Raw genomic sequence first — 20,642 nt, forward strand, 5'->3', positions numbered from 1 at the left:
CGAAAGGGGACGACGTCGTATCACGTCGCATACACGTCAAGGCTCCTTTCCCATTCGTCACAAAACACCCCGTCCCGCGTCTGCATCTGCAAGCCACCTCTCTGACATAGTATTCAATCAGCACTCGTCCACGCAGCTAGGCCAGTGCTAATCTTCTTTGCCATGTCTCGTCGCAGCAGACCGGCAGCTGACAGGCTGGCAGCGCAGCAGGGCTACGGCAACCCTGTCCGGGCCAAGGCGCTGACACGATCCGCCATCTCACCTCACCACTAGTACGCTACCAATGCCGTTCCGGAGTCAACGGCCGTGTTAAACGCGTATCACGATGAGTACCAGCCTATTTGCACTTCAATTCCTAGCTCGACAGACGCACTGCTCGGAGGTTTCAGCGACTCATGAAACTCTGGCTCAATGCCCGGTGTTCTGACCAGTCGCACCAAAAATAACTGTAGTTGTTGACATGAACGGAACAAGGATGTCTGAACCACCATGCTTTGATCATTCCCTCGCCCACCACCCGTCAGCGCCTTTTTCGTCTGATATGGGCAAAGGCACTCAGGCGGTAGACCCTTGCATGACACGTCCTTGTTGTTGGCCCATTTGCCGACTTCTACTTCCCCGGCTCGGCCCCGAGAACCGGGGAAGGGTTGGTACAACCAAATACATTCCAATCCCCCTTGTACGGAGGACAGCAGTCAGGACGTTTTCAACGCCGCCCAGACCGGTCGTGAACTGGCATATATGGGCCGGATCCGGCTGCCTAATCTCGAACTCCCCCTTCTCTCTCCGCTTCTCTTCCCTTTTCTCGGTCATCTCATAATACTTCGCATTATAAGAGTAGCTGGTCAGACCGGGATCGACATTGCATCAGTTGCCAGTTATTCCAGCAGGGATAGTTCCTCACTGAAACTCCACCGGGCTCGGCAGTCAGACGGCTGCACCCGCTGTCGTCATCTTCCTTGCCCTGATTTGCTCATAATACACATCATATGGACACTTTTTTCTTCTCTTTTTGCTGTCGTTCCGATAGTTATTCCTACGTGCTCGATGCAGTCTGGATGATCGAATTCTCTCGGTAGACTCGGTAGAGCATACTCTGGACTACCAGTGTGAGGGCAAGCTTTCTTTCATGTCTCGGGATTCCACATCCACAGCGGAATTACCGGGTGTGGTCTGCCGTGACAGGCTTGGTGAATGTATCTCTCTCGTTGGCATCTGGCGGCGACGGAATCAATTTTGACATGCGACCTCAGTCGATGCCATTAATGAAACTAGTCTGCCTTGAGTGCTGGCGTCTCGTGGGATCGCTGTGCATGTGCTTCGTCTCGTCCCAAGTTGGGTGGATCCTCACCGGTCTTAAACCATGGGAATATAGGGGCTTCTGATTTTGTTTTCATGTTCATTCAGCGCACGATCTACCCCCAAAATCGTCTGTGCAACCTCCAAGGCACTAGGTATCACTATGATTCCCGCACGTGATGATTCCCAAAAGCAGCAGCTCATGGTTTGATCTACTGCAGATTCCCGTGACATGTGCTTAGTGTACGTATCTGGGTGAGTTCGCACGAGGTGGGCTGAAATCTGTCTAAAGCCTTTCTTTCCATCCTGACGGATGAGGGACCTCGCCTCTGAGCTCTCGGCTGTCATTGCCCTTGTGCCTGAGGAGACTACAACCAAATTCAGGTATTGGATAGTAGTATGCCGATCATGCGGCTGCCTCTGGGGTCTCATGGGTCGGGGGGGATCATATACATCTGTTGGTTATCATATACATGGTGTAAAGGCTCTCCCAGTTCAGACTCAGGCGATTGGCCGGTCATATTTATCAAGTATATAGGCCTTGGCCTTGACCCCTCCCCCAAAACGTTCGCTCTCATAAAACTCGCGAGGCCATTTACTTAGGTTCGCCCCCACCCTCGTCTTTATGGGACCGGTCTGAGACCTAGAGCATCTTGCCATTTTGAGCCAAAGTTTGGCAGCGGTGCTTGACCTGAAGATGCGCAGAGGGGAGCAGTCAACGAAAAAGGGGTCTGAATTTTGCATGATAGAGTGCTGAGAGAACATAGGTTTTCCTCCGCAGCCGTACACGTCTGGGGATGCCATACTGAAGCCCTGGATTCTTGGGAGCAACTTGCTCTTGTCTGGCCAGTCTCAGCAAGGAATGAGATAGAACCTTCAAATTATCAGATCAAGATGCCGATTTGCTTCTGTTCTTCCACTTTAAGTTGGGAAGATGTGAAGAAGCCCACCCCGACAAAACCACTTACCAGACATTGCCTGGTCGCATATACCTACCTAGGTAACTTGACGATCCCTATACTCAATACGGTTTGCCAAGGACCTGCAACCAACGGTTTGCGCCCCGGTTTGCGTATGTGGGATTTGAATTACCGAACACTACCCTTCCTTTTATGCCCCGGGGACCGCATCAGGACGCATACCCAGGTAGCAAGGCGAGCGAATGGCGGGGCCTGGAGGTATTTGCGAAGAATGACATGCAAGGGCATGCATAACGGACAGCTTGGCATGTAGTACTCCCACAGCTCGGCGGCGGGGTTGGAGTGGATGAGTCCGTTGGTTGTCTGCGGGTGTTCTGGTGATGCCGCCCCATAGCGGCCAGCTTGTCGCCGGGGACGGACAGGTCGCGGTGGGAGCACGCACCGACATGCTGCAATTTTTCGGATCAGCTGATTCCGCATTTGATGACAAATGCGCACAGCTACATCTGATCGGGTTGTTTTCCAAAGATTTGGACCAGAGAGTGGTCGACTGTTTCGATCAAACACAGTATTTGGAAACAATACCCTCAGCACAGTGCTCTTTGGGAGAGGGAGAACCTTATCTACGCCCCCTCCCCGGCTTTTAACAGGCCTCATCTGTTCAGAACTGCTTCTAGGTGGCTTACAGATTTGAACTAGGAATCTATACGTGATTAATGTTGACGAAAACGGGCCACAAAAGCGTCCAGGGTACGGATCGCAAGCGACAGTCGACCAATTTTCCCAAGTAATGATTTTCCCAACTTCAGCAAACCGATACATTCCTTGAATACTTGTGCAATGGCAACACGCGGGTCATCCGCCAGTGTGGTATGAAGCCTCAGTTCGAATTAAGCAGAGACACAAGACACCCATTTCTTGGTCTATTGCCTGAGGTGATTTGCCAGGCGGATGTTACGAGTGAGGTTCTTGCAGGAGGTGGATACCTTCTCAAGGTCTTCTGTGTTCGGGGACACAAACTCGAGGCGTTGGGTGGGTTGCCCTCAAAAGCAGCCCAGTGTGGTGTTCTGCTCGCACATCTTGTCATCGCCCAAGACCATTTGAAGGCATTTCTCACCTCGATCCAATTCGAGTAAACATACTGAATGATTTCGGCTACAGCTTTCAAGCTACTATACTTCTGACGGAGGCTCTTTATGGTCCTGGCTGGGTCCGACCTGTAATTCAACAGGCTCAACTGCTATTGAACCATTATTCAATATTTCAGAGACAGCTAGGAGGGGTGCTACTGGGTACCTCTCGACACTAGCACTTGTAGTAATATATATATTCATACCGTATATCGCTTTACACGCAGCGATTAGTGCAAGTCCCTGGCGAGGGTGGTTGACTGCGTCATTGACGCGGCGGAGCAGAAGGAGGCATGCAGCGCAGAGGGGCGCGACGCAGATACTCATTTCCGTCGCTGCATAAGAATGGCCCGCAACGGCGTTGGGCAGAGATGGAAGGAGTAATATGTTCCCCAGTCACTGGCAATGCTGTCGACTAAAGATGACTGGGAGTGTCTGCGCTCCATCCACATTGCAGTGGGCACTTGCATTTGGACATGCATGCCGTGCATGCTGACATCAAAAAAGACTGTTCGCGTCTGCATCCGGATGGAGCATGCCACGAAACTGCGGGATAGACATTAATCCCAACGGGGGAAGCCCGAGGAATAGCTACTCAACTAGACACGACATGAATTCTCCACATGTGGTGAGATTCACGGCAGCCACTCTACTCCCTGGCGATCACGAGCTTTGTGTTTCGCCGCCAGTTCTGCTGCTTGCTCTTCCAACCACTGCAACACAGCACCAAACCTGGCCTGCTTCCTTCCCAGCACTGAACGGAATGCCCGTAGGCCTGCGGCTCTCACCTGCGTTTTTGAGAGCTTACATTCGTACTGAGGATGCCTTAGCCTCCTCGACGGACTGGTCAGCAACAAGTACGCGACATCGAGAAGTCTGGAGATGGATTCTGTGATGAGTCTTGGGCCGGGTAGCTTTCCTGACGGAAGACAACGCAGGTATGCCCACGCCTTGGCAGCTGACTCTATGAATGCTTCGTAGAGATTGCGTAGGACGGTGAGCATTGTGTTGTGCCGCGTGTCATAGAACATCATGTTTGACTGAATCTTGAATGTGTTGATGAGTTTCCGCCCAAAGTTCTGGCCTGGGTGTCGGCTGAACTCGACAGTGAGTGAGTTTGAAATCGCGGAGTCTCTGAGCGGCGCGGCGGAACTTGATCCTCTATCTTTGGTGATATCAAGAGTGTGACAGTCGATCTGGATACCACAGTAAGGAAAAGCTTGGCGGCCTTCCTGGATCCTGGGCACTGGCAGGCCGTCCAGAGACATATCGAAGTTGACGAGGGTTTTACCGGGACTGACCGAGACGCCGTATTGCGGCATGCCTCGCACCATGACTCTCACGAATTCGGATGCCTTGTTCTTGTCTGTGGTTATTAGGAGGAAATCGTCAATGAGTCGGAGAAGTAGGCAGTCTTCTACTTCCAAAAACGGCAGTTCTTTCTTTTCCAAGTCCGCATAGAAATAGTTGCAGAGCAACGAGGAGATGACAGATCCTTGAGGGATGCCATTTTTCTGGCGGTAGTACTTCTTGCCGATCTTGACAAGATTATCCCGAATGTGCGAGTCTATCAGCGCGAGTAGATCATGAGTGCTGTGCGCCATCCGGTAGACACTGTCAACATATACTGCGTTCTTTTTGCTGTGGATGGTACCACGCGAGATTAGTTGCAAGAATGTCGACTTATCACCACCCGCTCTAGCTGAAATGTGCCATCTTTTCATGACCTTTGACTTGGCCAGGATCCCACTCTCGTTGGGTCGTATTTCAAAATGCTTGACCATGTCGTATTTGCCCTGCGTCGGGACTGATCTAATCAGTGAAATGACAGCAGCTTGGGGTATCGTATCAAAGGCAGCCTGCACATCGAGTTTGGCGAAATACAAAGGCTGGTCGTTGTGTCCTAAACGCTGCTTGAACCTGTCAACGCGCTTGTAGATGTCCCCCACAGAGAACATGGACGAGCCAAGCCGGTTTGCATGAAGGGCCTATTCGGTTTCCTCAGTTTATGAGCAAGCGTAATCATAATGGCATTGACTTACTGTCTCCAGCTTCAGCATGCTATGGGCAGGGCCCATGACAGTATTGATACTCTGGCCCAGAACCTTCTTGCCGTTGGTCATCAGCATCCTCCGTCGCAAATTCGTGATTGGCCGGACCGAGGCTTGCTTCGGGAGCAACCTGACTTGGCTGTATCCCAGTCGCCGAGATTCAAGCTTCTTCAGAGCCTCATCGGACTTGACTTCCTCGAACAACTTGACCTTGAGCTCGGCCATGGCTGGCTCCGCAATAGATCTCCAGATGTCATGCCGATAGAAAAATACGCGATTGCGATGTTTATTCGACTCCGTGACATAGAAGTTGCTCCGGACCAAGGGTATTATTATCGAATCGAAAATGTAGTAGAGGAGTTCGTACAGAATCTCGCTCCGCTTGCGGAAATCAGTCAGGCTACATTTGCGGTTTTTCGGCCCGGGAGGCTCCAACCACTCAATTTGTGTGACCTGGAAAGGATTCAGCTCTGTGATTTGAAATAATGAAGGACTGGTATGTGTTGCTTCCTCCTACCTTTACGCCTTGCATGACCTCATGGAGTGACATTGTTTCAAAACGCCTCAGCTTGACAAACCTGTCAACGTTTTTGAGAAACATGCCTCGGTTGTGAGCCTGGACATCACCATGACCCCAGAACTCGTGGGGAATGATTTTCGATAGGACAGCTTGACAAAATGCCGAGACCTGGGATATGGGGGTTGCAAGGTCCGTCATGGACGAGAATGTCAAGGGGTTCGCGGAGGAAGGTGTCAACCGAGACTTCCTAGGATCCCTCGGAGCCTTCCCCGAAAGCTTGCTCGCCGCGGAAGCGGTCTTAGCGCGACCGCGTTGACGGCTTGCATGGCCATCGGGTGTCTTCCGATGAACCTAAGACTCGTAAGTTTTCAAGTTGTAATAAAGCCTCACTCCTGGCTGAGGCCATATGCGTACCGGGCAGTAGTGTTGTAGCAATTCCACATAAGAACATCGGGCGTGCAAGGTTTGCAGACGCCGCACCAGGTGCTCAGGCGTGCCTCTAAGTCGTCTGGGAACTCGCACATCAAGAGCATTGATGCAACCCTCCCTTTTGCGAAACTTGTTGAGTATTTCTTCCTCTCGCAGGGTGTAGTCCTGAAATTTCTGGGCTGTCTGTGTCGAATCGACATGAGACGTGAATACATTATGCAGCCCGAATTGACGAGGAAACATGTACATCATCATTCGAACCGTATTATCGGCTGCTGGGGGCTCTCTTTCGTCATCTCGCGGAGAGGGGGGACCCCCGCTGGACTTGGACAGAGGAAATCTATTCAAAGCATCTTGAACATGTGAGTTTACAATCTCGCTGACTGTCAGGCTCACGCAGGGACCGAACTCACGGATATGTTTCAACCCAAAGCGGACCTGTCCTCGGGCATTGAGTGTGGCTCTGGCATACAGCATGCGGCTTCTCACGAAATGGATGTCTGTGGGCTTCCGTTCGGATGCTGTTGTGTTGTCAGCCCTCTTTATCGGGGTGGCCACGATCTGAGGCGGAATGGATTCGGATTCGAAGATGGGAGATCCTGCCTCGCGCGTCAGATAGCCATCGTGATATTATAAGAAGGCGTCTCTAACCGCTCAATTGATAGTAATTGTTTTGCCCGACCTCAACGGGAAGAAAAACCGCACACTCTACCAGGATATTGATCATGATTTTCGGACCAGCCTTGCCCAACAGCAGAAGCAGCTGCGGCCATGGTGCCTGTTTCAGAGCCGCAACCCGTTCATTGGGAGCGGTGATGTACACGCCCGGGATTGAGCATGACTGCTGCCTCGGGCCAGCTTGTCTGCAGAAACCGTCGCACAGCAAGTGACGGGGCTTTGCCCTGGGTATGGCCTTTTTGTCGAAGAGTACCCAGATGATGTGCTCGACTAGCTGCAGACTCCCGTCAGCTACTGGCGCACAAGGTATCGCAGCGAGTACCAATGGCCCCTCAGGCTTCTCGAAGGGCAGAAATTGACTGAACCAACCTCAGCCTGAGAACATTCTTGACTAGCAGCAACGCCAGAGAGCGCCGCATGAGAATTGCCGCCCCTTTTTGAGAACTCGGTCAATTTTTGGGAGTGGCCATCCGGGTGTGCCTCTTTGAAGGCTGTGGGATAGCTGTGAGCAGCGACCAAAGTCGTGTCTAGCAGTCTGGCCAGGTCCTTTTCAGAATCCTGTGTTCCTGCTTGTGCGTCTCCAGCTGCAGCTTTGTCGGCCTCGCCTATCGCAACGATCTTCTTGCGTCGGATCTTTGACGTTGCTGGCAGGCTCTCGAGCACGTACTGCCGCAAGGTCAAGGTGACGGGGTAATACTGGGCCAGCAAAGCATGCTTCACGACGGCGGCGGGTTGCAGGTTTCCGGCAGTGCCTTTCAGCTGCTTGACGGGTCGACTGCTCTCAGACAGCCCGGTTTGGGCATCTTGCCCCGAGCCTCTGTTCCTCTTCCTCTTCCTGTTCCTAGGGGCTCTGGAGTTTGGCTCTGGCCCATGCGTTGCGGCTGCTTGTGGATGCATGGTGACTAGAGGCCTGTTGTGGATGCCGACCCGGCCTAGCCTGAGACGCGGTATGGCATTAGTCTTGAAAGTGGCCCTTTGACCATGCCAGGTCCTTGGCCCCGCCCACAGGTGGTGATCCACAAGCTGTTCCGCACGCGCTGTGATGCGCGGCCTAGCAAGGGGAAGAAATGCCAGGGACTGCCGAAATAATCAACTGCCGAAGTTGAATGGGGGCGTATTGATGGGCTTGTGGGCTTATGGGCTTGTGGGCGGGTTGAGTTTTATCGGACGACTCGAACTGGGAATTGTGTTGTGGTGATGCTTAGGGAGTGGAACAGGTGCGTAGCGCGCCGGACGCGTATCGATGCTCCGCCCAAGTACAAGTGTCTCGGCGCCCTGCAAATACGGAGTACGACAACAGGGGCGTCGGAGATTTCGCCCTGTGGCACGTTCGACGCTTGGGCCACAATGGAGCGGTATCCACAGAGGGACCTGTACTACTACTATGTAAGGAGGTGGTGCCTTGCGGGACGTCCTCGCATGTGTTGTTTACAGTAGTTTGTAGTACTAGTACGGAGTGTGTGTGTATATTCTGTCTAGGGCTGTGACGGTGGTCTGGCCGCCTGGCCGCCTGATGATCAGATGGCTGCTGCTGGGATGGCACCAATGGACCCCGGGGGCTGGGACGGGTCCAGTCCAATGTCTCGTCTGCGAGATGGGCAAGTTTTGAGCATTATAACCCTCGACTAGACTGGATGCTACTGCACATTTGCAATCACCTCATGGCCGACATCGAGGCGGGACCCGGGAACTTGCGATGGTAGTCATCCGAGACGGGCTAACGGGCAAAATAAAAAAGTAAAAAAAAGTCAAATGGAGGCGGTAGTCCTGGTAGATACTCATTCTGATACCAGGTTGACCAGGCCACAGGATGGTGGCACAGGTAAGGGTCTGGAATCCCCAGAGTGGTGGATCAACAAGCTCCTCCCATGTCCGGGCCCGCCTCAATCCGCTCCAGGGGTCATTACGGCCGTCATGCGACCGTATCATAGCGACGGCACCCGTGAACAGCAGGCCCCCAGCTCGTAATATAATTGTGTACGGTGGTGATTCATTTGGACCCGACGCGGAACGAGAGCACGCGTGCTCGGAATCACCAAGAAGCTGAGCACAGGCAGGACTCGAGAGCGGTGGTGGTCCAATTTACCAAACCTCGAACTCTGAACTCGAGTCCCTTGAACTCTGGACCCGGCCCGTCAGGCTCCCAGCAGTATTAGCATGGAGGATATAGCAGCCAAGCCAGACTCTAAACACGAGGTTATTCTGTCCTCGAAACGTTGACGACAGACCGAAACAAAAAGCATGGTGTCCATGTTGGTTCATCCCTTGCATCCCCGTGTGCTCAGCCCGTTCCCCGATTGGGAAGCACAACAGGTACTGCACGTCGTTGCACGTCCAGAACCAGTTGTTTGCACGGTCAGAGTAGCCGTCAGCAAGCCAGCCCAGCCCAACCGTTCGTCCCCTTTGCGACTCCCTCCCAAAACGTCGGCATGGTCTGGAAGGTAGACGGTAGCACAAGAGCCTGACTGGGCAGATGGCGTGTGATCTGTATCATCCTCATGGCAGCCCTGCCAGCCAGCCAGCCTGCCAGCCTGCCTGCATTGTCCTCGGTCGGCACCTGCTCAGCCATTTCACCTTCATTCCATGCCGCGCTGCAGATCCACAAGGTCATTTCCTCTGCATTTGTTGACCACGGGCCCTGGGGCCCTGGGCCACACAGGCCACACAGGCCACACAGGCCACACAGGCCACACTGATCCGATCCGATCTGCCTCTGGTCGTGGCGGCCAATCCTTGTAGCACTGCGCGGCGCAGTGAGAGGGGAGTTGGGGAGGGCGTGAGAAGACGTGCAGACGTGGTAAGCTGCAGGTGTTAGATTGGGCGTGCTGCGGCGACCAGGGCGAGCAGGCGACCAAAGAAGCCACGACACCGAGGGACGACGTGCAGTAGCGAGCTGCGCCGCCGGGGGGCTGTTGGCTACTTATCAATCGGGGCTGCACCAATGCCAGACTGACAGAGCAGCAACTGTCGGCTGATGATAAAGTGTGCTGCATTCCTGGTTTCTGGTGTTAGTCCCAGAACTACTCGCGACCTCGCACCCCGGTCCCCACGCTGCATTGTCACCCAACGGCCAAGTCTGGCGTGTAATCGGGGAGCAAGGCAGACAGGGCAGAATCATAAGCGAGCCGGGGTGGAGGGCCACGATAGGACACGATACGCTGCAGCCCTTGTGATAGCAGCTGGCGAGCACAGCACAGGACTGAGTGCCCCCGTATGTCTCCGTACAGAACCGACTGCATGTTCGTCAGTCCGCCAGAGTGGTCAGGATTGTGTGGGATTGAGGACGGGAGGCACCGTTTCCCAGACGCCGGGCGAGCTGGCAGGCTGGCTGGCTGGCAGGCTGGCGGGCCAGTCAACATTGGACGGGCTCCCTTGCGATATCCCGTCCACCCACCACCACCCACCCTCCACCCTCCTCCACCCTCCACCAGCGTGTACCAGGGGGCAGCCTGGTCGCCGTTTGGGCCAACCTAAACCTTCAAACAACCATCACCCACTCACGTTGCACGCCAGCCCGTCAATGCTCCCGAGCCCTGACAGCCCATTTCCCCCGACCTTTCTGCGCTGAGCACTGCATGGTTTCCTGACGTTCCCTGGCCTCCACTCGATCCAGAGTTGCGTCAACACGCACGCCCACAGCCACTGCCCGGCGGCGCCCATCCGTTTCACCCGCCCAGGAGCCCGGCAGAGAGTGGACGAGCCCGAGCTCATTTGCCCCAGAAGGGATGTTCAGGCCAAAATGGACGGAGGCAATCGAGAAGAGGAGGGTCCTCGCCATATGCAAGGCCCTGGCCTGGCGGTAGCTTCTTCTTCCCAGTCGCCCTACCCGCCCTATGCCCACGACAACGGCGACCTCGCAGCCCACCTCGCTCCCTCCCGCCAGCACCACGACCACTTCGACCACCTCGACCACTGCGACCCCCACGACGATCATCACAGCCCGACCGCCGACTCCCATCACGCCCTGCTGCACGAGTCTCCCACCTCCATCTCCGCCACGACTTATGCCGCCCGCAACTTCCACGCTGTAGCTGCAAATGCTGCTTTCCCCGCCCAGGGAGGAGCGTTTGGCAGCCCAGACGATTTCTACCGCAGTTATCGAGGCGTCGACATCGCCAACGACTCACTGTCCCATGACCCAATGGCCTCGGCCGTGCCCAACGCCCGCCCGCCCCCAGCATCACGGTCAAACAGCAATGCCGCCTCCTCCAAGCCCCCGCCTGCACCAGGCACCCGCGTCGGCACCAGGCCCATGTATCGCTCAGCGTCCAACCCTGTCGACGACAGGTTCGCCGCCGCCGACGCGCCCAGGATGCGGTCGGCCACCGGCACCGGCAGCACCCTCCCGGCCTCTACTGCCAGGGCAAGCGTAAAAGACATGAAGAAGAAGTTCGAGCAGAAGGGGCCACAGCCCTCGCCTGACCCACGGCGAGCCGCATCGCGGACTAACACCAATGCCAAGGATGGCGCTGTAAATGGGGCAAATGGGCGTGCCGCGGTTGGAACTGCACAGTCATATTCATCATTACGTACGTCCGGGGCGAACCCATCCAGGTCCAGCTCGTCTCGCGGCACACAGAGGACGAAATTCCTCGCCGAGGACCAAGTCTCGACGAATTCCCAATCCTTTGCGAGCCGCATCAATAGACCAAAGGGCGCCGCCGCGTCCACTGCGCATGGTTCGAGGTCCATGACTCACTCACCACCCACGACGTCGCCGGTTCAACAACCGAACCCTTTCCCCGCTGACTCGGAGGGGCCTCTCCTGTTTGGTGAGATACGACAGGGCGACCTCGACGCGGAAACGCCTGGATACGGCATAGGGAGCCTCCCAGACTCGACGGCGGATGCCCCCATGTGGCAACACCAGCGTACTCAATCAGATGCTGTGGCAGAGCCTGCATCACCGACCGACTGGTACCGTGGGGCCACCTCTCCCCAGAAGAACGGTCTGCCCGACCTGGACAGCCCTGGAAAGTCCCATGGCAGGTCGCAAAGTGACCTGGCGGGGGCCAAACTACCCCCAATCAACACTAATCCACAGTCTCGAAGACATCTAGATCAGTCACCATCACCCCACGCATCGGGCTCCTCTCGCCTGCCTGTCTCGGTCAAAAAGCTGAACTCGAACTCAAACTCTGCAAGTCCTGCTTCCACGCGGTCTAACTCGCCGGCCGGTTCAAGGCGACTGCAACCTAGTGGTAGGACATCACGGCAACAAGGCACGCCAACATCGCGCGCCAAGACCCCAGTTACCCGGTCAAAGACACCGACCGCCAGCACGCCCTCCGCCCGAAAGACAGCAACGCCCACGCCAGGCTCGAACAATGCACGGCTGGCGGCCAACCTATCACCGGCGCCGAAAAATTCTCCTCCCCTCCGAAGTTCCAGGCCCCGTCAGCCAGTGTCTGAGGCTACAACGGCAGCCTCTAGGCTGAAAGCCGTTGGCCGGTCCAAGTCTCCTCACAAGAATGCGGTACGGCCAACGGCCAGGCCCGAATCGAGGCAAGAAACACCATCAAGTCGAAGGAGAAAGCTGTCTTTGGGCGGCCCAGTCGACTTTGCCGAGCGACGAGAGACAATCAAGCTCAAGTACAGCAAGTCAATCCGTGAGACCGAGGCCAAGCAGGCACGAGAAGCCGCCGCGGAGAGGAGGAGGAAGGAGCTGGAAGCTGCTGCGAAGGCCAAAGCGCGCGCGCAAGCTAGAGCTCAGGCACAAGCTGCCGCGGCCGAGGCTGCAGCTGCCTCTGCCCAAGCCAAGGAGAAGGAGCGGGTGAAGCCCACCGAACCTCTAGAGCGCGAAGACCCACAGGCCGCACCACGAACTGCACCAACGAGCGAACCGTCCTTAACGGTCGATGTCAAGACACCACCGAGTCCTGCCCGTGCGAACCCACCTGCCTTGGTGCTCGATTCGCCGACTCTAGGGCTCCCAGGCACTTTTCCGAGCTTTGGCTCACCGCCCCTGGACCACGACGAGGCGCCTCCATCCGCTGTGTCGGAAACAAGTGCAATTACTGAGTTTGATAATGAAGCGCAGACAGAACCACCCGTGCCCGAACAATCAGTGCATGTGCCCGGCCCGCAGGGTTGGTCATGTGTCAGCAGTACTGAGGTTGGGGAGCAGCCTCCCCCGCAGCTAACGCCAGCCTACAAGAGAGCAACGTACCGTGACCCGTTTGAGGACATTGTGGATCATGAGACTGTCTCCATCAAAATATCACTGGATCCTTCGTCGCCTCGCACCTCGATACAGGAACCGGCACCTCTGAACGGGTTCGAAGCTGAACCTCCTATACCTGGCGCATTTGGAGATGACTTCGAAAATGAACCAGAGCCCGGCCCTCAGCAATATCTCGATGACAGAGCAGAAGCAGATCCTGAGCCCGAGCCCCAAGCCCAGCCGCAGCCTGAGCCTGCAGGCGAGCACTTGACTGAGCCAAGCACTGAGCAGCGTGCGCCGGCTGGTCGAGGGGAGGACGAATACGAACCTCAGCCGTACGTTGCACAACCGTACCAGACGACAACTGTGACTATCATCAGTCGCGATGCTGGTTTCGGGCCTCCAACCTACGCTGAGCAAGCCGCACGGAACATGGCCACCCCGCAGGAGCCACGGATGGACTCTCTTGAGGAGTTCTATACCGGGCCACGGCTGAACGATAACATATCCAGTCTCAGGGATTCCACCTTCACAGCTTCCGATGCGGGCACTTCGGAGGGACCCTCGGGGTCTGCTGATGCACATAATACTCCTGATACGTCCAACAGCCTCAACGTTCCTTCCATGACGACGCCAGCCAATAGGTCCAGCCAACAGTCGATATGGACCGATATCTCATACAGTAGTCGAGACTCCATGACCCGGCGTCTTGAGTACCTTGACGAACAGAGACACAGCGGCGCTGATGAATCACGTCCTCAGTCAGTGAGGGATGATGATGCGATATACCATCATCGATACTTCGCGGGCGGCTTCCATCACGACAGAGATGACGACACGTCATCGGACCGACACCGTCACCCACAGCTACCCCATCTTGACACGGGATCAGGAGCATCAGCAAACTATGACACTGAGAATGAGCATGCATCGTACGTTCCAAGATTGCCGGATCACTCTCCACCCCCGCCCCCGGAGGACGCTTCACGGCCCACAAGCGGATATTATGACGGACACAGCGACGCTCACAGACCTGACAGTGCTTTGACAAGGGATGACCACGGGTCCATCACCTTCCCACTGTCTCGAAGGGACAGTGAGGAGTTCCACAATCAATCCTCGACTTCACAGTCGCCGGACGGACGGTCGTTAGCCACAGATGGCATGACACCTGCTCAAACTCCTATAGATGGCGACGGTAAAGCATCTGTGAATGCAGACGACAAAAATGAATCTTCAGGCAAGGGAAAGAACCGCCTACATCAGCGATCCATGGTCATCAAAGAGCTCGTGGACACCGAGGCGGTGTTTGTGAGGGATATGAACGTCATCGAGGAGATCTACAAGGGCACGGCAGAGGCGTGTCCGCAGCTCGACGACAAGACGATCAAGCTGATCTTCCGTAACACGGATGAGATTATAAACTTCCATACGACATTTTTGAGCGAGCTCAAGGACGGCGTCACCAGCGTGTATGTGCCGAAAGGTCGACGGTCTCCTGTCATGAAGGACGACACAACTATGTCAGATGCCACTACCATACGATCGGTCGCTTCGACGGCCCCGTCTGCTGTGCCCTCAACTGCAGCCTCGTCGACGACGGCGGTTTCTCTCTCTGGCGCCACCGCTGTAAATGGGGACACCGAAGACGCCAAGGACCGACAAACTATCATTGGACCGGCCTTCATCCGCAATATAGAGCAGATGAAAGCAGCACACGAGGGGTTTCTCCGGACCAGCGATGTTGCGAACAAGCGTCTGATCGATATCCAACAGGATCCCACCGTCAAGGTTTGGTTGAACGAGTGCAATGAAGTCGCAAAGGACTTGACAGCGGCTTGGAACTTGGATTCTCTCTTGATCAAGCCGATGCAGAGAATCACTAAATATCCGAACCTGATATCCCAATTGCTCCACTATACTCCTGAGGACCATCCCGATCGAGAGGGGCTCCTGAACGCGAGGGCAACCGTTGAGAACGCGATCTTGGAAATCAACAAGACGAAAAAGAACTTCGAGCTTGTTGGACAAATTGTGGGGAGGAAGCGCAAAGAGTCTGATGTGAAAGCCGGGTTTGCCAGGGCCTTTGGCAAGAGAGTCGACAAGCTGCAGACCTCGAGCAACAGGCCACCCGAAGATCCCGACTACCTCAAGTACAACGAAAAGTTTAGCGACGACTACCTGCGCCTCCAGGTTGTCCTGCGAGACGTCGAGTTCTACACGAGGCAGGTCTCCACCTACGTTCAAACATTTTTGGACTATTTGTCGGCCATTGAGCTCGTGACTCGCCTGCAGCCAGGTCCGTATCCAGAACTCGAGAGCAAGTGGGTCCAGTTCAATGTCTCTATGAGAGACATTAAGAAGGTGGCCCTGGATCAGCATGTAGGTAACTCCGTTTGGGCGTGTACCTGTTTAGTCGCTAATCCCGTGGCAGCTGGTACAAATTCGGAAACACGTCATTGAGCCGTTTGAGCTTGTCATTAGAAGCTACCAGAACCCTCTCTTGGCGATGAAGAAGCGGAACAAGAGGAGGCTCGACTACGAGAAATCTGTCCAGCTCAAGAAAAGCGGCAAGAAGCTGGATAAGCAGCTCACGGAACTAGTGGAGCATTACGAGGCTTTGAACGACACCTTGAAGAAAGAACTACCCCAATTGTCTGCGCTCACGGAGAAGGTCGGCAACATCTGTCTCGAAAACATGATCAACATCCAGGCGAAGTGGTGGCAGATATGGGAGGGAAAGATCCGCGCTGTAGCCTCCATTTTTGACCAGCCGGAGATCAGCGAGATAGTGAGCACCTTCAACCGCGACTTCAGAGACATGGAGGAGCAGATCATGGGTCTGGGTATCCTCAACCCGACCGTGAAGACCAGGACGTCACAGTCAACAAATGACGACCACCCAGTGCCCAAGATCAAGTCAAGGCCCTCTGACCTCGGGGGAGCGCCTCGTGGTCGCGGCATGTCAGTCACGAGTGACCAGGCGCCGACTTTACCAGCACCGGATTTCGTCAGGCAACAACACAGTGGGAACCTGGCAAGGTCGCCCTCGGCTGCCGCGGCCAGCTCCAGTTACTTCTACCGCGATTACTACCATGGTCTCAACTCGCGCGGCCCGGCCTCACCCACATCATCTGATTTCTCGAACCCCCCGCGCTCCTTCCCGGCCATGACGCCACGTCCGAGCACTGGACGCAGCTTTGACTCTGCGGGAGTTCCAAGACCAAGCATCGATTCAGCAGCGGCTCCTGTGCATGTGCGGCGCGACTCAAGCTCGACAGGCAATGCGCCAACGTCTGCCTCTGATGGACGTCGGGGATCGGGAATATTCCACTCGGCCATGCCATTGGCGGAGAGCACAGAAGAACTGCAGCGCAACTCATCACGGGCATCCTCCCGCGAGCGCTACATCTCGAAGGGCTACAATGTTCTATGGCTTGCCGCATCGCTTTTTGAATTCAATATCGAGACTACAAAGCACGAGGCTGGTTACCCCTATCTGACATACCAAGCCGGCGAAGTAAGTATCTGTCCCGCCTGGTTCAGCGCACCAAAAGCTAACCGTGGACTACTAGATCTTCGATGTCATTGCCGAGAAGGGCGAGCTGTGGCTAGCCAAGAACCAGGACGACCCCAGTGACCTCGTGGGCTGGATCTGGTCCAAGCATTTTGCAAAATTAGCAGACTCTTGAACTACAGCACTTGATCCACGGCCGCACTTTGCGGCCGGTGAGACAGGGCTTGGAGAACATTGGTGGTACGATATTCGGCGCGGCGTTCTAAACGGACGGAATTTTCGACTTCTCGACTTGTCACCCTCTTCGTCAGAAGTGGCTCCGCTTGATTTTATTGGGCTTCTTCTCATGTGTAATATGCATCACGACTGATACAAAAGGGACGGAAAGAAAGAGGGCGGGCATCATGCGATATATCCGAAAGGGTTAATGTTACGACAAAAAGCGGCCTGCAAAAAGATACCATAGGATGGGTGGGACCAGGGGAGGGCGGGCGTTTTCAAGCTTTTCAATTTCTTCTGCATGAGGCTGGCTTCACGGCGGGACAACTTGATGGGAACTAATGCTGCAAGGCCCACGGGGGTACGACACCCCCTTTTGCACTTCATGTCCCCATTTCCTTTGTGTTGGAATTGTTTCTCCATCTGCGTGTCCTAGCAGGCGTCGGACACGACCACAGGCAGGAGAGACGGAACTGCAAGAGCGGGTCGGGATAACGGGAGGGAACAACAATACTACCTACCTACCTTTGCTACCTTGACCACCTTTCCACCTAGCATTTTGACTTTTCTACTTCCTCATGCAGACCTAGCTATCCATCTGTATTAGCATTTTCTTCCCTTTCCTTCTTCAATTTCTCTCCCACTGCCTGGCTATCTCTGGCTTCAGCGCCCAGCAGACAGAGTGGGGGTTGTTTGTAGAGTGCCTCTGGTGTCTTGAAGGGGCATCTCAGGCCTGGAAGCGCTGAGAGAATCCAATGACAGAGATCAGTGCTGCTAGATTGCCGTATCTGCGCTACACAACCATGTGATGATTAAAAGGAAACTGCACTTCGACTTGAACAGTGCCATTATGTATGACCTCGGCAAAATCGGAAATCAACTGTATCATCTATCTAGGTAGTCAGTGTGATCGCTTCGAATTCAATACGAGTTGTCGGAGAGTGGATAAAAGGGAGGCGTGGCAGATACTGCAGTGTGAAGACAATCTGAAACGACTCGAGGTTTCTATAAACACATTTATATGTATATAAATCAAGCCTGTAGATGCACAACGCCTCGCCTCCTGCCTGCTTTGCCAGGAAAGAAGAGAAAAAGAATGCACTGAAATGCCGAACAGTCATCATGAAACAAACATCCAGAGAGAAGCAAAGACATTGACATCTCACAGCGCAACCCCGCCATCCCACCAGTGCTGCCCAGCGTGGAGCCGAGGCAGCTCATCCCAGGTCCACCTAAGCCAGTGGTCCCCGGGCTCCCCAAGCCCGAGGGCGCGGAACAGCGACGCGGGGACGGGCTCGAGCAGCCATATGCCCGAGCGCGCGATGTCGTCGAGCATCCAGTACTGCGTGCTGCCGAGCCAGAGGGACACAAACACAAAGTTGCCCGCCCTCGTCGCCCAGGTGGGGAGTCTGGGCGTGATGCCGGCCCGGCGCATGGCCCCGCACGCCGCCGACTGCAGCAGGATGCCTACCCACGACAGCATGAAGAAGACGGGCGGGGCCCAGGGCCTGGACGGCGGGAGGCAGCTCGCGGACCCCAGGGCGTGGAGGAAGCCCGACTGCGCGAAGGCGAAGAGGCCCGCCAGCGTCTTGCTCACCTGGCGGCGGCGCCCGTCGCCGGCAGGGGAGGCCATCCACGCGGCCGGGGCGCCAAACGCGACGCGGAAGGTCTGGTGCCACCAGGCGCCCCAGTAGCCGGCGAGCCCCCTGTCGAGGACGTTGTGCGTGAAGCCGCCCATCAGGGTCGGGTAGTGCCAGAGCTCCGCCCGGGTGCCGAGGAGCGGGCGGAGGGCAAAGGCGCAGATGAGCTGCCAGAGCTTCATGACCATGGAGATGGCGGCGAGGACGCCGGAGAAGGAGACCAGGCAGCGGTAGGTGAAGAGGAGCCAGGGGGGCAGGGCGGCGAGGAGGCCGGGCAAGGGGACGGGGACGGGGACGGCCGAGCGCGTGTACTCGGGCCCCAGGATGAAGTAGGGGTCCTTCATCATCAGGACGCTGAGGGCGTCGAGGGCCAGGTAGCCGATGGCGAAGCTGCCCACCTCGGCGCGGAGCCAGGCCCGCCGCGTGGTGTAGCGGCGGTAGCCATGGGGCGTGGACTCGGGGATGGATGCCAGGTCGACGGGCGAGCCGGACTGGGGTCGCTCTGGCTTGGAGAAGTGCGGTGCCACGGGGATGAACCAGTTCCAGCCGGTGCCGCGGAACGAGGTGACGAGGTCGAAGGACCAGTCGAGCCTGGTCAGCCACGGGTCCTGCTCTGGGTACGACTGCCAGTAGTATTCATACCCCTCGGCAAGGCTCCTTGCCACGTCCTCATCGGGCACATGGTCGGCTATGGTGTGTCCGGCGTGCAGCGACTCTTGGGTCTGCGCTGGTGGTGCCTTTGAGTTGCCATTTACGCCGGTAACGACGTGCCCGTTGCTGCTGTTCTGCACCGGCCGCACGTTGTCGTCAGCGCCTGAAGCCCGGGCATCTCCGTTTGAGGACCCATTTACTCGTGCCGCGTGGCCGTTGGCAGACGGCCTTGCTCTGCGTTTCTCAACCCTCTCGGCGTCGAACTGCGGCTTCATAAATACAAGCAAGGTCATGTTCCAGATGATGCCCCAGGCCTGCATGAGACCAACAGCATAGCCCATGGCGAAGTTAGGGCTGGTGGTGACGAAGGACTCGCGGGCATTGTACAGGACTATGAACAACATGAGCAGGTAGCGAGCCCTGAACAGCCATGGCCGGTTCCGGTGGGGTATGGTGAAGTACAGGATGGGGAGGCCGAAGGTCACGAGGACAGACTGGGGGATGATCAAGGGCTTGACGGTCCCCAGGGCGAACTCGTGGGCAAAGTGACGGCGGTAGAGCACGCGGGCGTACTCACCGAGGTTGGCGGGCAGCGGGTCGGGCAACTCCAGGGGCATTGTAAGTCGGAGGGAGCGCCCTGACGTGAACAGCAGCCTGTCGGCGGCCGGCCACATGGTTGCAGTGTTGACAGCCTTGCCGATATGTTTATATAGTATCTTGGCACCACTCTGGAGAGGAACGAGCCTCGGCACGCAGGGTGGGGCTGGCAGCCCGACAAGATGAGTTGTGGTGTGGTGTGGTCCTGGGCCGGTGGTGTTTCGGTGGTGTTTGCTTGTGGTGGACTGGGCTGAACGTGAGCCGAGGCGACTGTGTGGTGTGGCGTGGGCGATGGCGTGTGCTGGCTGACTGCCTGCCTGACATGGGATGGATGGATATTACTTGGCCAGGCGCTGAATGAAGTACCTAGGTAGCTAGCAGTTGTCGCCAGGCCGCTGCAGCATCGTGCTCCTCTTGTCTACCTGGTTGCGTGCGAGCATGAATATGAGTGTGGTGAGAGAACCAACGACGGAAACAGAAAACCTTATGCACCTGCAGTGTGGACTGACATCTGCCAGATCTGGCCGCCAAGGATCGAGAATGATCCAAAATCGATGCGCCTGCCGCCCCCAGTGATGGGATCGCCTGACGTCAGCGACTCGGAACCCTGAACCGGCAGCTCGGGACCCGCACGGGGCTCTGGCCACTGGGATCACTCACCTGTGGCCGGAGGGGTGCGGCAGGGGCCGTCCACGTCGATGCAATGTGCCCGTCCATCCCGTTTTAAGCTTACAGAGATCTACACGACCCTAGGCCGCCATCCGGCCGCCCCCACCCCCATTCACCACCACCCATCACCACCCACCACCGCCACCATCTCAGATGCAG

At 56.2% G+C, this 20,642-nt stretch overlaps 3 protein-coding genes across 3 annotated transcripts; 1 reads left to right on the forward strand and 2 right to left on the reverse strand.

The window, feature by feature from the left end:
• Nucleotides 1–3,847: 3,847 nt before the first annotated feature.
• On the reverse strand, nucleotides 3,848–8,467 carry KVR01_005427 (telomerase reverse transcriptase). The gene is made up of 7 exons (XM_044794461.1): nucleotides 7,397–8,467; nucleotides 7,001–7,301; nucleotides 6,763–6,948; nucleotides 6,335–6,702; nucleotides 5,918–6,271; nucleotides 5,392–5,853; nucleotides 3,848–5,337 (listed from the first exon to the last, which is right to left on the reverse strand). The coding sequence occupies exons 1-7, from the start codon at nucleotides 7,922–7,924 to the stop codon at nucleotides 3,985–3,987; spliced, it is 3,552 nt and encodes a 1,183-aa protein (XP_044645872.1). The 5' UTR covers nucleotides 7,925–8,467; the 3' UTR covers nucleotides 3,848–3,984.
• Nucleotides 8,468–10,444: 1,977 nt separating this feature from the next.
• KVR01_005536 (uncharacterized protein) lies at nucleotides 10,445–20,297 on the forward strand. Its single transcript, XM_044790587.1, has 3 exons — nucleotides 10,445–15,572; nucleotides 15,625–16,710; nucleotides 16,766–20,297. Exons 1-3 carry the CDS (start codon nucleotides 10,767–10,769, stop codon nucleotides 16,880–16,882), a joined length of 6,009 nt encoding a protein of 2,002 aa, XP_044645981.1. The 5' UTR covers nucleotides 10,445–10,766; the 3' UTR covers nucleotides 16,883–20,297.
• On the reverse strand, nucleotides 18,089–19,891 carry KVR01_005688 (uncharacterized protein; the record flags this gene model as incomplete). The annotated part of the gene is made up of 1 exon (XM_044790183.1): nucleotides 18,089–19,891. The coding sequence occupies one exon, from the start codon at nucleotides 19,889–19,891 to the stop codon at nucleotides 18,089–18,091; it is 1,803 nt and encodes a 600-aa protein (XP_044646133.1).
• Nucleotides 20,298–20,642: the final 345 nt, after the last annotated feature.

The sequence above is a fragment of the Diaporthe batatas genome (genome assembly GCF_019321695.1).
Source record: "Diaporthe batatas strain CRI 302-4 chromosome Unknown Contig00005, whole genome shotgun sequence".
Taxonomy (NCBI): domain Eukaryota; kingdom Fungi; phylum Ascomycota; class Sordariomycetes; order Diaporthales; family Diaporthaceae; genus Diaporthe; species Diaporthe batatas.

Bases quoted from the DNA above. Each gene is read 5' to 3' on its own strand.
- KVR01_005536 (XM_044790587.1), top strand. From the start codon at position 10,767: ATGGACGGAGGCAATCGAGAAGAGGAGGGTCCTCGCCATATGCAAGGC. The intron at 15,573-15,624 runs GTAGGTAACTCC...ATCCCGTGGCAG, and splicing joins AGGTGGCCCTGGATCAGCAT to CTGGTACAAATTCGGAAACA. The intron at 16,711-16,765 runs GTAAGTATCTGT...GTGGACTACTAG, and splicing joins TGACATACCAAGCCGGCGAA to ATCTTCGATGTCATTGCCGA.
- KVR01_005427 (XM_044794461.1), bottom strand. From the start codon at position 7,924: ATGCATCCACAAGCAGCCGCAACGCATGGGCCAGAGCCAAACTCCAGA. The intron at 5,854-5,917 runs GTAGGAGGAAGC...AATCCTTTCCAG, and splicing joins AGGTCATGCAAGGCGTAAAG to GTCACACAAATTGAGTGGTT. The intron at 5,338-5,391 runs GTAAGTCAATGC...GAAACCGAATAG, and splicing joins GCATGCTGAAGCTGGAGACA to GCCCTTCATGCAAACCGGCT.